General features: G+C 45.5%; 4 protein-coding genes across 5 annotated transcripts; 1 reads left to right on the forward strand and 3 right to left on the reverse strand.

Annotated features, from left to right (window-relative positions):
* Window positions 1-3,583: 3,583 nt before the first annotated feature.
* LOC108146457 (RNA-binding protein 33) lies at window positions 3,584-7,564 on the reverse strand. Of its 2 annotated transcripts, none has more exons than XM_017272469.2 (4): window positions 7,336-7,564; window positions 7,085-7,219; window positions 4,946-5,611; window positions 3,584-4,176 (listed from the first exon to the last, which is right to left on the reverse strand). In XM_017272469.2, exons 1-4 carry the CDS (start codon window positions 7,451-7,453, stop codon window positions 3,773-3,775), a joined length of 1,323 nt encoding a protein of 440 aa, XP_017127958.1. In that variant the 5' UTR covers window positions 7,454-7,564; the 3' UTR covers window positions 3,584-3,772. The 2 variants fall into 2 exon arrangements, with proteins under 2 accessions (XP_017127958.1, XP_017127959.1); XM_017272470.2 differs by lacking the exons at window positions 3,584-4,176; window positions 4,946-5,611 and adding exons at window positions 5,650-6,212; window positions 6,278-6,895.
* A 690-nt stretch (window positions 7,565-8,254) lies between these two features.
* On the forward strand, window positions 8,255-8,982 carry LOC108146288 (protein JTB). The gene is made up of 2 exons (XM_017272233.2): window positions 8,255-8,313; window positions 8,370-8,982. The coding sequence occupies exon 2, from the start codon at window positions 8,412-8,414 to the stop codon at window positions 8,868-8,870; it is 459 nt and encodes a 152-aa protein (XP_017127722.1). The 5' UTR covers window positions 8,255-8,313; window positions 8,370-8,411; the 3' UTR covers window positions 8,871-8,982.
* LOC108146287 (patj homolog) lies at window positions 8,910-12,264 on the reverse strand. Its single transcript, XM_017272232.2, has 2 exons — window positions 10,395-12,264; window positions 8,910-10,336 (listed from the first exon to the last, which is right to left on the reverse strand). The coding sequence occupies exons 1-2, from the start codon at window positions 11,937-11,939 to the stop codon at window positions 9,272-9,274; spliced, it is 2,610 nt and encodes an 869-aa protein (XP_017127721.1). The 5' UTR covers window positions 11,940-12,264; the 3' UTR covers window positions 8,910-9,271.
* Window positions 12,265-12,503: 239 nt separating this feature from the next.
* On the reverse strand, window positions 12,504-13,751 carry LOC108146464 (dnaJ homolog subfamily B member 13). Its single transcript, XM_017272478.2, has 2 exons — window positions 12,758-13,751; window positions 12,504-12,703 (listed from the first exon to the last, which is right to left on the reverse strand). Exons 1-2 carry the CDS (start codon window positions 13,740-13,742, stop codon window positions 12,585-12,587), a joined length of 1,104 nt encoding a protein of 367 aa, XP_017127967.1. The 5' UTR covers window positions 13,743-13,751; the 3' UTR covers window positions 12,504-12,584.
* Between the last annotated feature and the right edge of the window lie 23 nt (window positions 13,752-13,774).

The raw sequence follows: 13,774 nt of genomic DNA on the forward strand, positions 1-13,774 counted from the left end.
AACACTCGTTATTAATTATCGATTGCCTTATGTCAATGCAAAACACTCGTGTTCTCGCATTTATTTAATTTAATTTTATGGGTTCACAGCACACACAATGTGTCGCTTAATGGAAGATCTGTTTCCTCGTTGGGAACTAAAATTATGCTAAGTAATTCTGGGTGATTTTGGCTCTGCCTTTTGCGGCAAGATAGTTCAGGTCAATTAAATTGTAAATGCAATTAAAAAGCCATATCAATCAGCTCGCCTATCGATGATTAGCATACACAAGTTTTTCCAATTATGTGTGTGTCTGTGTGTTTAAGTTCGAATAGTAAATCAACAGAAATGTCTGCTAAGATCACTTTGGTCTGACAAGTTGCCTTTGGTATGATATGGCAAGGTGTACAGAAAGAAATTTTCTCATTATAGGTGTGATACTAAAGAACAACTTATCATACCATATTAAATAAATAAATAGCAAACCGCCCACATTTAAAGCGAGTAAAGGATTTAATTTATTTACTAGATATTACTAATTAAATTAACTATTTTTTTTCTATTTTTTACCTATGGTTACCTACTGTTGTACATTTTTATTTTTATTAGCATAATTTTAAAAGGCATTATATATAAATAATCATAGATAATCAAAATATATACATACATACGTTGTGTTTAAATATTTAGTATTAATCATTTATTTTTCCAACTGAAACATACATTTAAACCATATAATTTTAAACTGATTTTACATGTATGTATCTCTTATTTACTTAATTAAATTAATAACGTTATTTTTTTCATTTAAAAACGTTTACCCATATCTATATTTAAAAAGTTTTATTTATATTAGGTTAATTTAAAATCAAAATATAGACCTTATGTTATATATACAATATTTATCATGTTCCTCATGTTTAATTTAAAATCGTTTACAAACACTACCAACATTTTTTTTCAGTGTATATCTTGGTTTTGTAAAGTGTGCGGTGCAGTTGGGGCGGTGTTGGTGGTTGGGCTGTGTAACTGTCTTTGGTCTCCACTGATCATTGCTGGGCAAAACAGGTATTTCAAAAGATTATTATCGCTTTTATGGTTTTTATCGTTTTTACAGCATTTTTTATGTCTTTATGATTGATCTGATGAAGTTTTCAGTTTTTTGTTGACTATTTTTTTCGGGACTAAACTGCTGCTGGTCTTTTACAGCAAATTTTTTTTATTTAGTGAGAGTGTGGGAGAATTTTGCCAGCCGAAACTAATCTGATGTGATAATTTTAATTTTGATAAATTACTATTGAAAGTGAGCGGCTAATATATGGTAATTTTTTGTACGTTTAGTACTGGACATTGGAGTGGATTAGGCGGAAACTGGGTTAGGAACCGAGCTGTTATCTTGGCGGCCCAGCCCAACTCCACCCAGTTCTTAAGACACGGCTCATATTTCTGGTTTCTGGACTCGCAACTTCGAATTAATCTGTCAACGGCTATCGACAGCAGATCTCTGACCAGCTACCCGGTTACCCTGTGCCCCATATCCACATCCACAGCCACATCCACATATCCACATCCATATGCAGTCACAGACTCAGATGAATTAAACATGAACCGATCCGTGTGGCAGCCACCAAGTTTCGCATTGTTTTCCCCCACCTGTCATAATTCATACTCTCGGGCACATCTAACGAATGCCACCTAGACGTCGGCCTACGAATTCTCAAATGCAAATGCTGAATGCTGAAATATTGATATTGAACGCCTGACTGACGCAGCAGATAAAAGGTGTACCGGAAAAAATAAGGACAAGTTTCTTTAAAATCGAATTAGAAATGGTTTCAATTAACTAGCAATATTAACAAAATCAAGAGCTTAATTCGGCAAACCAAAGTTTATATACACTTCAAAATGTTATAAAGAGCAAGTAATTTACAAATCGACTATATTTTGATTTAAATGAAAATGTGTTGAATGTAATGATTCTCCGATGCATTTTCAATATATATATATATGAAGAATTATTCGATCGTTTATATTAGCAATCATACCTTAAGAGAATGTTAGATACAGAAAATTATTGTAAGTTTTGTATAACAATAAAGGAAACAAACTTGGGCTATCTTAAGTTAAGAACTATATCACATAACGTCCCGATCTGTACCATTATTAATTTAGATAGCTTTAAAGCTGAAAGATTAGCTTAACACTCCTGCATGCTCAATCAACTTGTAACTGATTTTATAATATCCTTTTCAAAAATAAGTCACACATAACTGTGTCAGACTAATTTAATGCGTTTTATGGATTTATTGTTTTTAAATAAGCAGAATAATAAGTAGGAACATAATAATCCAAATTAATAATTCGAAAAATTATATATATTTTATATATTTTTTTAGTCAACTTATGTTTTTTTACTTTTCATAAATAAATAAGTTTGTTTTGAGGTACAGGGACTTTGAGTTATTAAATTTTTGTTTAATTTTTATAGTCGTTCCATGTGTCATTCCAAAAATGATGATATTTTTTCGCATGTAGCCATATGCCAGAACAGCTCCGATAGCGGGGGCAATCGGGCGAAAAAAGTCACAGCCAATAACCCAACTCAATGCCTTCGAAACGGAGCGTTTTGAAGTGGAGGGAATCGGAGTCGGTCGGAATGAGTGCGCGTTCATTTATCTTTATTAGGAATGGCAATTGGAAACGCTGCAGATAACAGACAAAAGGCGAATGGAGAGTTCCACAGGGGGTGTCAGTATCATTTGTAATATCTCCCCAGTTGATACGCTCATTTAAGTTAGTTATTTATGTAACACACATTTTCTTGTACCAATAAAACAAGATTTCTAAATGGTCGCGGCGCAGCACTTTACATTTGCACACAATTAAGTGTAATAATTTATGATAAATTGCCATTTAATCGGAGGAATAAAATGTATTTTACTACAGACAATGTCGTGCCGAACCCAAGCAATTTCTTTTTAATTAACAATATGCTAATCGGTGGGGCTCCCTTTTTCAATTTCAGTTTCAGGTTCAGGTTCAAGAAACACTGGAACTAATTTCACAGATTGGCAAAAGAAGGAATTATTATCGGGATTTGTCAATAATAAAAATAATCCCCACGAGAAGCTGTCAAGAGTCGATTGGGTATCCGAGTATCGAGTATTGGTGTATCGGATATGATTGAACGAATAATTAATGGCCGGGGATTAGCGACAAGTACAAGCCACACACTGGATGCTGTACCGCCTCGGGCAGCAAATTAATCAGCATCTGTAGACGAAACGGGTGTGGGTGTCAATGGTAGATGGTGATATATACGTAGAGCTGGTTCTGAAAGGAGTTTGTCATAGAGTCAGACAGAAAACAACTCTATCAATCAAGGCCAAAACCGATGTCGAATTCGATATCCTTGCCAGAAACTGCGGGTTGAACAGAACCACGCACTTATTATTAATTCCATATAACCTGTTCAGCATTAAAGTTCATTGTGGCTATACACACCGTATGCAAAACACCACAGCTGGGGCAAACGAACTGCTCGGCTGGCGTCTAAATATAATCGCGACTAAAATTAGCGTCGATTCATTCAAAAAAACAAATGTTTAATATTCATATATGTATAAGCATAACAACATGACAAAAAACTAAAAGGAAAATGCATTTCCAAAACAGGAAAAAACGACAGCGACACACATTTACGACGCACGATAAAAACCATTTTTAAAAAGAAGACAAAGAAAGTGTTGAAAATGTTACAAAACTAGGACAATGATGGCAATTTCCGAATCTATTATTCCTGCTGCACCACCGTCTCCTCCAGATTGCAGAAGACGTTGCGCATCTTGTCCAGATCGGGGGGCGCTGTATCCGGATTCCGGATCCACATGATATAAGCCTGCTTGTCGGTGCGTGTCAGGGGCTTGAAGTTGCGCGGATTCTGGGCCTCCTCGTCCTGCAACTTGGAGTTGTATCGCGCATAGAGGAATATCCGGTACCGCCAATTGTCGAATGTCTGCTTCCACTCGGTCACATGCTTCACGGCTCCCTGAGGCACTGCATTCAGTAGATTGGCCAGCTTTAGCCAGTAGGGATCCAGCACGGGATCGTTGCGTCGATGATCGTTGATGAACTGATGCTGCTGGAGGAAGTGCACATACAGCTCCTTCTGCCGCTTGGACATGCGCTCCTTGCGTTCTGTGGCCAAAAAAAGAAAAAAAACGGTTGGAGCTTAATTAACATCATTGTTGTTCATGGCAGTCAGTTAAAAACATTTTAAGCAATTTATTCAGATGTATGATCAAATTAATGCAAATATTATACATTTGATAATGTTGGAATGCGCTTAAATGGTGTTCGTAAACCGAATTTAAAGACATTTGCTTATTTATGGGTTTTGTGATTGCATGTTTTAAGTATTTTCTGCTTTAATCGAAAAACAAAATTATTTTATTATGTGTAGAAAACATTTATTTTATGAATTTATTAAAATTTCTTTAGTAATTTTTAAAGAATTTATTAAAAATTCAATGACTCTAAACTCTCATCACATTTAAAGCACTAATAGTTTTAATATGAAATCGCTACTTAATATGTGTAAAAAAAAATGAAAAAAAGTGAATTCCCTAAACTGTTGAGCAAGTTGTAAAAATATCAAGCCCTAAGCTAAGAACTTTATTTGTTAGATAATGACTATTTTCAAGACCTTTATATACACATCAATTTTAATACATTAAACACAACTACCAGACAAATCGAATGTGTGTATAAAACGGACTTGCAAATACTATATGAAAAGCAATATTTCATACTGTCAGAGATGTACAAATAAAAAACCCTAATCGCAGAGCTTTATTAGTTGGGTAATTGTTATTTTTAAGACTTTTCAACACCCAACAAGTGCCTGTTAAGTCTTTAGCGAGTCACTAATTTTATGGGTAGTATAATGTTTACGAGGATCACTTACGTCGAATGTTATTTGTGGTGGTCGTGCCCATGGCCATGTTGACTCCATGTTGCTGCTGCGGATGTTGTTGCTGCTGCTGTTGCTGGTGTTCGTGCTGCTGCTGCTGCAGGAGGGCCAAATGCTGGTGCTGCTGTTGCAAATGTTGATGTTGCTGCTGCTGCTGGATCATGTACTCATGCTGGATGCGCTCCTGCAAGAGTTGCTGTTGCTGCTCCTCGTGTTGTTGCTGCTGCTGCTGCAGATGCTGCTGGGGATGCGAGGTGGGCGGCGGCGGGAGTGGCAGGGCCGCAGACAAAGGCAAAGGCGGTGGTGGAAGCGGCTGCGAATGCGGCGAATCGGGCAGCTCATCCTGCGTGTCATAGTCCATTTTGGGCGAGCAGGCCTCGTAGGCGGGCATGCCCAAGTCCACGGAGGCAGCTCCACTGCTGGCCTTATCGATCCGGTACTTCATGCTCTCCTCATGCTCGTGCTCGTGCTCATGATCGTGCTCCTCATCCTCGCAGGCGGGCAAAGTCATCAGCGGTGTGGGGGCGGACTCTAAGACATTGCTACTAGGCTGGCACAGATTGGTGGGCTCCTCGGGCGTCGGCGAGTCGTTGAGCATTTTCGGGTCCGCACATCGGCACTGGCGGTTCAGCACATAGGTGTCCATGGCCACATCGTACACTGCAATAACACAAATACATTATCTAGTAAGTAAACATAGCCTTCTGATACAGAATATATCTTAAAACTAATCTTGAAGAACATGTCAAACGCAATTTCTTTCTCTTAAATCATATTGTATTTCTCGCTTAGCACTAGTTAAAGTACAAATTAACAGTTTTATCTTTTGCACTTTGATCCCGGATTCAGTAGTCGTAGCTGTTCGTTGTGGTGGTGGTCTCGTCCAGCGGCACAAACATGTCCATTTTCTCATAATCCTGCGGCGCTATGTGCTTGTGGCTGGTCCACATGGCGTATGCTTTCTGATCGGTGGCTGTCAGTGGCTTAAAGTTCTTCGGATCGCTGGTCTCCGACATGCTCAGCTTGGAATTGTAGCGCGTGTACATGAAGATGCGATAGCGCCAGGCATCGAAGGTCTGCTTCCAGTCCTCCACATTCTTCACAGCTCCCTGGGGCACACTGTTCAGCATGTGGGCCAGTTTGGCCCACAGCGGTTCGGTGAGGCCATCGTGGCGTCGATGGTTCGACAGCATGCAGGGATTATCTTCGAAAAACTTGACATACAGCTCTTTTTGGTCCTTGGACATGCGCTCGCCACGTTCTTAAAGAAAAGATTTAGCGAATTAGGTAAGGACAAGGCGCGCGGGAGCAAAGACCACTTCTCACTTCTAAAACGACTCATAAGACCCGGCGTATAGGGCGACTGTTGGCTGGGATTGGGCGCGTTCATCGGTGGCAAAGGGTGCGTGTAGCTGGGGAAGATCTGCTGACCCGGCAACAGCTGCTGCTGCTGATGCTGCTGCTGCTGCTGTTGGGCCTGGGCATGCTGCTGCTGCTCCTGGCGGGCCAGAAACCTGGAGGCACGCTGCAGACGCTCCACCTCCGACTCGGACTCCGCCTTGGGTATGATGTCCATGGGATCGATGGACTGGGTCAGCGATTCGGGTGTCCGTTCCGAGTAGGCCGGACCCAGGCGCAGTTTGTGGCTATTGTCCGTTGGTTCCGATCCGGAATTGTTGCCCTGCTGCTCCAGCGGCGAGTCCACACCCTCGGCGCTGCTCATGCCCAGCGCCGGGGAATTGGGCTGCGAACCGGGCACATATTCGTGGGCATGGTGCGAGGCACTTTCGTTGGACCGCTGCGGCAGTGGGACATGGATGTGCTGGTGCTGGTGCTGATGCTGGTGCGGATGGGGATGCAGGTGCTGCTGCTGCTGCTTCAGGGCCGCCATCGAGCAGGAGGGCTCGTAGGAGAGCAGCTCCTTGGCGTGATTGTCATCCAGAGCTGCAAGATGGAGCATTTTACAATTTGGGTTTTATTACAGATGGCAATCGCAGAGACTTACAAGCGAAGAGCACACAATGGATCTAAGAAATGAGCTACGAAACTCCGGAATTCCAAACAGTCAATCACAAACGCTTAAACGCTAATTCAAAACGCGACTTAGCCGAGTGTAACTTAAACGCTATTTACCTTGACTGATCTCTATAACGAAGTTGGTGAGGTCGTGCCTTTGAGCCAAATAGTGCAGCAACAGTTCGTCCGGAATATTAAAGCCGATCTTCTTGTTCCGGAACTCAAAGTTGTAGATCCCAAAGGCGGCGCGAACTGTGGATGGTTGGGATATATACATTAATTGTGTTCCAATGGTTTGAGACACCTTTTCATTTTGGAGGGGCTCCATTTGGGTGCAGCCCCCTGCCCCCTTCCACCACTGCGCTTACCCACGTTCTTCAGGTCCCATATGTTCAGGTTACGGTTCTCCTCGGGCACTCCGATCATCAGCAGCTTCTTTGTGTCGCGAAACTGAAACGGAATTATAATCCCCGATCGCAGCACCATTTTTAAATGCGCCCACACCACACGCGATTTACTACAAAAATTTTCACAGATTTCTCACGTCCGCTTTGTGCCTATCGTCCGTAATTGTTTTGGTCTCCGTCCATTCTTGTTCGTAAACAGGGAACTAGTTCGCTGGGCAGCGGCAGTCTGGTCACACCCCTGCTAGTTCCGCGAACTACAACGAAACTAGTTAATATTATAGCTACCGAAACATGAAAAATGGCTAGTGACAAAATACGTTATTTTAATCTCAATTATTCGCAATTTCCTTTCCGAATATTGTTAGTCATATATAGTCTTAAGATTAAATAAATAATTAAAAATTAATTATGGTAACCTATTCTTGTACATTTCACACACATCTTGTGTTTAAGCTTCAGCCAGATTTACTATATTCAACTATTCAACTATACATATATAGTTACATCCATATTAAAATGTAAAATAATGGCGACGCGATCTATACACTCTTAGAGATGTACCTCTTTAATACGTGGGTATTCATGTTTTGTATTTTAAAAGAACAGTTTTGAACTAGCTAACAAAGAAACAGCTCAGAAACTGTACCTATTTAAAAGATTTTTGGTGGTAATGATCAACAACCAATTTTTTTAATAGGTATAACAAGCTTTTTAAAGGTATGCCATTATCAAATCAGCTTAAAATTTACAAAGTCATGGGCTCTAGGGTACAGTTTTGGGTCACCTCTCTACAAACCAACGAATATTAGGAATTGGACAAACTAGTTCCGAGGACAGCTCTTGGAACTGAATATTTTTAGTATTTTTTAAAGACACAGCTGCGGTCACACTGTGACTCAGATATCTAAAAGAAAACAAACCAAAACAAAAGGAATCAAAGTAATCCCAGCCAGAATTCCAAAAATTTAAGCACCAATTAATCCCAGATTTTATAGGATAACTTAATACGAAAAGAGAGCCACTTACCCGCCTCTAAAATGCTTGAGAACTGCCAACGGCATCATATGCTCCTTGGACTGGGAGCACTGACGATGGTCACCATCCTGGTCCTCTTCGTGGAATCGCGATATGCGGCCGAAGGACCTCGCCGCCGGGAGCCACAGTTCGTCATCGAGGACAACTCGACGTGCTGGCGCAACGAGAAGTACCATGTGGTGCAGGAGTGTCACCCGTGCTCGGAATTCGACATAGTCAGCCGGAGCCTGGGCGTCTGCATCCACACGCACTACAAGGAGGTGCTGCGCTGCCAAAGTGGCGAAATAGTGACCAGGAGTTGCGACCGGGTGGCACTCATCGAGCAAATGAACTTCCTGAAATTCGAAGTCCTCTGTTTGGTCATTGGATTACTGAGCTACCTGGTTAGCTACGCGCGGGATCGAATCCTATCCAGGCGGAACTACATGCGGATCGAGCGACAACTAAACCGAGTGCAATAACCCACAGCTCAGCCATTCCCAAGTGATACTCATTGATCGTACGGAAGGAAATTATTTAATTTAGTTTAAGTACATACACTCTGGAAATACCATGTTAAAATTCATTTGCTAATACTAGGGGGTTTTCGATATTGCATGCTGTGTGGAATGCGCGTTTTCTGGGAGACAAACACAATTCGGTGCTTAATAATATGCATAACATTTTGATTCGGTAATAACAATCGGTCCTGTATCCTGTATAGCCTAGCAAAATTGGAGGAATCGGAATAGTAGCAAAGAGAACATAAGTATTCTTTTGATTTAAAGAAGAATTCCGATGCCACCAAGTTTGCCAGTATAAAGAAACAGCGTTAAAGATTCAGCTGCCTGGAATGTTTCGATTCATCCTTTCGTATCCTATCCTAGTTTCGCCAGTCGGGAATCAGATCCGGTTCGGCTCCCTTGGAGGCAGTGGGCGGCATCGAAGGCGGTGCAGCTGTGGGTAAGGCTGGTGGCGATGGCTGCGCATCGAGGGTCTCCTCGCTGGTGGTGCTCGCATTGCTGCAGGCCTTCAGCGAGTTGTCCGTCATGGGCAGCGGTTTGGCCACTCCAATGCGCACCACTCCCTTGGAGGCACCCTTCAAGGCCTGCACAGCCTGGTCCAGCGAGGCGTTCTCCAGATTGATGGAGTTAACGAACAGCAAACGATCGCCGGGAATAAGGCGTCCATCCAATTGAGCCACTCCGCCGGGCACCAAAGAACGGATAACAATCAGTGTGTCATTGGGATCCAGCGGATCTTGATAGTCCAGTATGGAGAAGCCAAGGCCACGATCGCCTTTCACCAGTTCGATGATTTGCGGTTGGGATGACCACATGGCCAGCCCGGTCAGCGGCTCCAGGGAACGCGACTTGAGCTTGCTAAAGGAGGCGGCGGCAGCAGCCACTGAATCGCAATCACCAACGGAGCCAGCGGTGGCCAGACTTCCATCCGACTTGGCCTTCACCAGACGATCGGTGGCGGGCAGCAGGTTCTCAAAGTTGTTGCTCAGTTTTTTGAGGGTGTCATCGGAGAAGGGCAGCAGCGAGGTGTTCCTGTTGCGGCCGCATACCATGCGCACATCCAGCGGCAGTTCCTTGAGAATGGCCACCACCTCCAGGTGGTTCATGCCTAGCAATCGCTCGCCGTTCACCTCCAGCAGTTCGTCTCCAGAGCGGAGTACTCCATTAACACCAACGGGTCCGTCGGGCAAAATGGAGCGTATATAGTGGTGCGGTCGCACTTCCCGTCCGCCCTCCACATCCACGGTGCCCTCCAAAGAGATGCCCAAACCGCCAACGGCGAACTTCTTGATCTGGGCCACAATCACCTCCACATCAGGGCCCACAATCTTCTGCCACTTGCGAATGATCTCGGTCTCCGCATCGTCGGAGAGCTCGGGATCGGTGTAATACTTGTGACGCGTGATCACACCGCTGTTTTTGGCCTGGGAAAAAGGGGTTTCTCGATTAGATTGCCTTGGCAATGAGTTTCTCATCACTCACCTCTGATTTATCCGCCAGGGGAACAACTTCCGTGGGTATGATCTTCGTGGAGCCATCCAGAGAATCCCGTACTGCCACCAATTGTTTGCCCGCTCCAAAGGAGCTCAGTGTGGTGGTGGTCATTGTGGTAACCGACGGCGGAGTGGTCATAAAGGCTTCCGGCGCCGGTAGTGCCTCCTCTTCCAGCTCACGGGTTATGCTGCGCGATGGCGTTGTGGTGGCCGAGGATGTGGTGGCCACTGGCGTGGGCAGGGGAGCCCTTGAAGGCGTTCCAGGAGCGCTGGATGGAAGCTTGTCGTTGGCAGCGATTGCCTGCTGCAGCTGCTCGAACTTAGGTCCACGCAGGTAGCGTTCCAGGCGGAGATTTACCACCTGACCGGATTTCTTTAGCAGCTCAACGGCCTGGTGATTGGAGTAGCCCTGCAGCGACTGGCCGTCCACTTCGATGATGCGATCGTTGACTCGGATGCGGCCACTCAGGTCCGCCGCCGATCCCGGCGAGACACTCTTCACGAAAATGCCCGACAACTCCTCCTTCTCGCAAACATAGCCGGCAATGGTGATGCCCAGACCGTTGGCGTCCTTCTTCAGCTCCACCTGCAGCTTCTCCGTCTCGGGCAGAGCCAGCAGTTCCTCGAGGTCGATGTTGGGGTCAATCAGCATGGAGGTCTCACCGCGATACACAAAGCGATCATCCTCCGTGGTGGTCTGCGGCGTGGAGGCCGTGGAGCTCTCGCCAAAGATCTCCGGATAGCCGGTGGAGATAAGGTACCGCTCCAGCTCGGCGGGATCGACCAAAACGCGCGTGGGCACTACAGCAGTGCCGGGTTCCAGGGCGTACTGGGGCGTGGGCAGATTCTGCTCGACGGGACGGGCCACCACCAGACGGACGTGCGTTCCAGACTGCCTGAGCACGGCGGCCACCTGTTCGGAGACCATTTCGTGCAGGTTGACGTCTCCAATCTGCAGGATGTGATCCCCCGAGCGTAGGCGTCCATCTCTATCGGCCACGCCACCGGGCAGAATGGTCTTCACAATCACGCCCGAGTTGCGAGCTCCAATGATGCCGAATCCCAGCCCGGTGCCATCGTTAACCAGTTCTATGGCCTGGATTTGGGCGTAGTCCGTGGCATACAGATCGGCCAGGCCAGCAGCTCCCTTGGAGTTCTGGCTCTGCGGACGCGGCTCCTCGCCTGACTTGTCTGGACTTCCGCCGGGCGAGGAATGGGAGTGCAAGGAGCGCTGGTCATCAAAGTCGTACATCACCTCGCCGCCATTCAGGCTGAGCACAAGATTGCCGGCCACATCTATGTCGAAGTCGTTGGGCAACATGGACGGGTGCTGGGCCAGCTGGGCATTGAGCTCGGAGAGCGAGTCCTGCACGTGGACGATGGTGCGGAAGACGGGGTCCTGCAGGATGCCAAGAATGGTGTTGAGGCTCTCGGCCGTCTGCATTTGCAGTTTGGGGTCATCGGACTCGTCGATGCCTTTCTTCACAGCCTCGATTTGCTGCAGGGCGCTGGAAATGTCCGCGCTGAGGTGCATCTTGTGGCAGTTTGTGTGTGTCTTCCAGTGACCAGTGGAGCGTGGTTCCACTTCCGCTGCTGGCGTTTCTATACGAACTTTTTGGGTGGGGGCGTTGTGGCGTTGGCACACTTTCGTGGTAATCGGATTTGCACTCGAAGTGGAGCAGCTCCGGATCAGTTACTGCACCCAATGGATGAGGCGAGGTGTTCCCCTTCTTTTGCTCTATTTTCGGTGGCCACTTGCTGTGCAATTGATTTTTAATTATCTCTTTTATCTTTCAAATGCATTTTCTTTTTTCGCTGGACAGCTGTTGGCCAGAGTTGACATACGTTAACGACCTTGATTGCTTCATCGATAAATAATCGATTTTTCTTTCACAGGGGCTGCCAACTTGTCTTGTAAATTTAAATTTTACCGTTAAATTCGAATTAACTTTTTTTTACTTTTTACATTTCATTCACATTTGTTTCCTTTTAAAAAGTTGTTAACGTTAAAGTAAATGAAACATTGAAGCCCTTTTGTTCCTAGTATATAAATACAGAAAACATTGAATTCCCTATGTCCAATCAATTAAGACCTAAATTTGAACGCGAAATTTGAATTTATTTGTGAGGTACTCCAAATTGTAAGTGTTCTAAATGGGGAATAACAATAAAAAGACTTTTATTTAGCCATTTGCCGTTCCTCCTCCTCCTCCAGCTCAATTTCCAGCTTGCGGAATTCACGGAAAAACTCTCGAGTCATTTGTTTCATACGTGGCGTCAAATACTTGGGGAAAATATCTAAAGGGAAAACCACTAACAAACTATTTAAGTCCCAAAAAAGTGAAAACATACAATTAAATTCGATGATAAGATCCCCAAACTGCTCCACCTTTTTGTTGGCCTCTTTGATGGCTGTAACTGCGTCCAGGTTTCGGCATTTGGGCAGTCCCTCGAGGGGAATGACCCTGGTGTAGCCCGGCTGCACTACGTCCGAGATGACCACCTTCAACCGGCGCCTATCCAGCGTGTCTATGAAGAAGGTGAAGCCAGTGAAGGCCTGAGACAAGTCAATGGCATGTCTGTAGACCAGATCATGCTGGTTCCTTCTCTCGAAACTTGGATGAGCCTTATCGGCGGTTATGAAGATAATGTCACCCGGAATGGTGGCCGGATAGCGATCGCCCTCCTCCTTGAAGCAGAAGCGAGTTCCCGCCGTTGTTCCCGGGGCAATGTTCAGCTTTAGGGTGTGCTTGCGCTTCTCCAGCCGCGACTCCTTGGCGTCCACGATCTCCTGGCGCCACACATTCATCAGCTTCACACAGCCAGTGCGCACTTCCTCCAACGAGAGCTCAATTATTCTCTCCGTGCTGGAGTCCTTCGTACGCACTCCAATCCCGTGCTGCCTGGTGGCATACAAGCTGGGCGGATTGGCAATGGCATCGATCACATTGGCATAGGGAGAGTAGCTGCCAAAGACCGCCTGATAGACCCTCATGTGGTCGCCATCGTATTGATATGGCGGAAAGTAGCCATTCGGCAGCATTACTCCCTCGAAGAGACCGGCCTCGCCAAACCGATCGTAGATGGCCCTATACAGATCGTTGCCCAGCACATCGAAGGCCATGTTGATGTAGGCCCACTGCTTGGGCTCGCCCATGGGCGAGAGATGCGTAAGACGACCCTCCTGGGCCAGCGGCACAAAGTCCTGCTCGTCCTTCTTGTCGCGATGCGGACAGAGGCGAATGGCCAGGCGGCGATAGGCCAGTGTGATCTGCTCCTTGGTGGCTCCCCTCGGCTGGTCCAACACCGCATAGTAGTCCAGCTCCGGGCGATTCATTGTGGCTGCTCGAACATAAACGAACGATATTA

The sequence above is a fragment of the Drosophila elegans genome, unplaced genomic scaffold (genome assembly GCF_018152505.1).
Source record: "Drosophila elegans isolate 14027-0461.03 unplaced genomic scaffold, ASM1815250v1 contig_208, whole genome shotgun sequence".
In the NCBI taxonomy this organism is placed as follows: Eukaryota; Metazoa; Arthropoda; class Insecta; order Diptera; family Drosophilidae; genus Drosophila; species Drosophila elegans.

What these genes read in the sequence shown, in the direction of transcription:
- LOC108146287 (XM_017272232.2), bottom strand. Translation starts at nt 11,939, where the DNA reads ATGCACCTCAGCGCGGACATTTCCAGCGCCCTGCAGCAAATCGAGGCT. An exon ending in CCCTGGCGGATAAATCAGAG is followed by an intron (nt 10,337 to 10,394) that starts GTGAGTGATGAG and finishes CCTTTTTCCCAG; the next exon opens with GCCAAAAACAGCGGTGTGAT.
- LOC108146457 (XM_017272469.2), bottom strand. Translation starts at nt 7,453, where the DNA reads ATGGTGCTGCGATCGGGGATTATAATTCCGTTTCAGTTTCGCGACACA. An exon ending in ATGGGACCTGAAGAACGTGG is followed by an intron (nt 7,220 to 7,335) that starts GTAAGCGCAGTG and finishes AACCATCCACAG; the next exon opens with TTCGCGCCGCCTTTGGGATC. An exon ending in CGTTATAGAGATCAGTCAAG is followed by an intron (nt 5,612 to 7,084) that starts GTAAATAGCGTT and finishes GTGTTATTGCAG; the next exon opens with TGTACGATGTGGCCATGGAC.
- LOC108146464 (XM_017272478.2), bottom strand. Translation starts at nt 13,742, where the DNA reads ATGAATCGCCCGGAGCTGGACTACTATGCGGTGTTGGACCAGCCGAGG. An exon ending in TCTTATCATCGAATTTAATT is followed by an intron (nt 12,704 to 12,757) that starts GTATGTTTTCAC and finishes TTTTCCCTTTAG; the next exon opens with ATATTTTCCCCAAGTATTTG.
- LOC108146288 (XM_017272233.2), top strand. Translation starts at nt 8,412, where the DNA reads ATGCTTGAGAACTGCCAACGGCATCATATGCTCCTTGGACTGGGAGCA.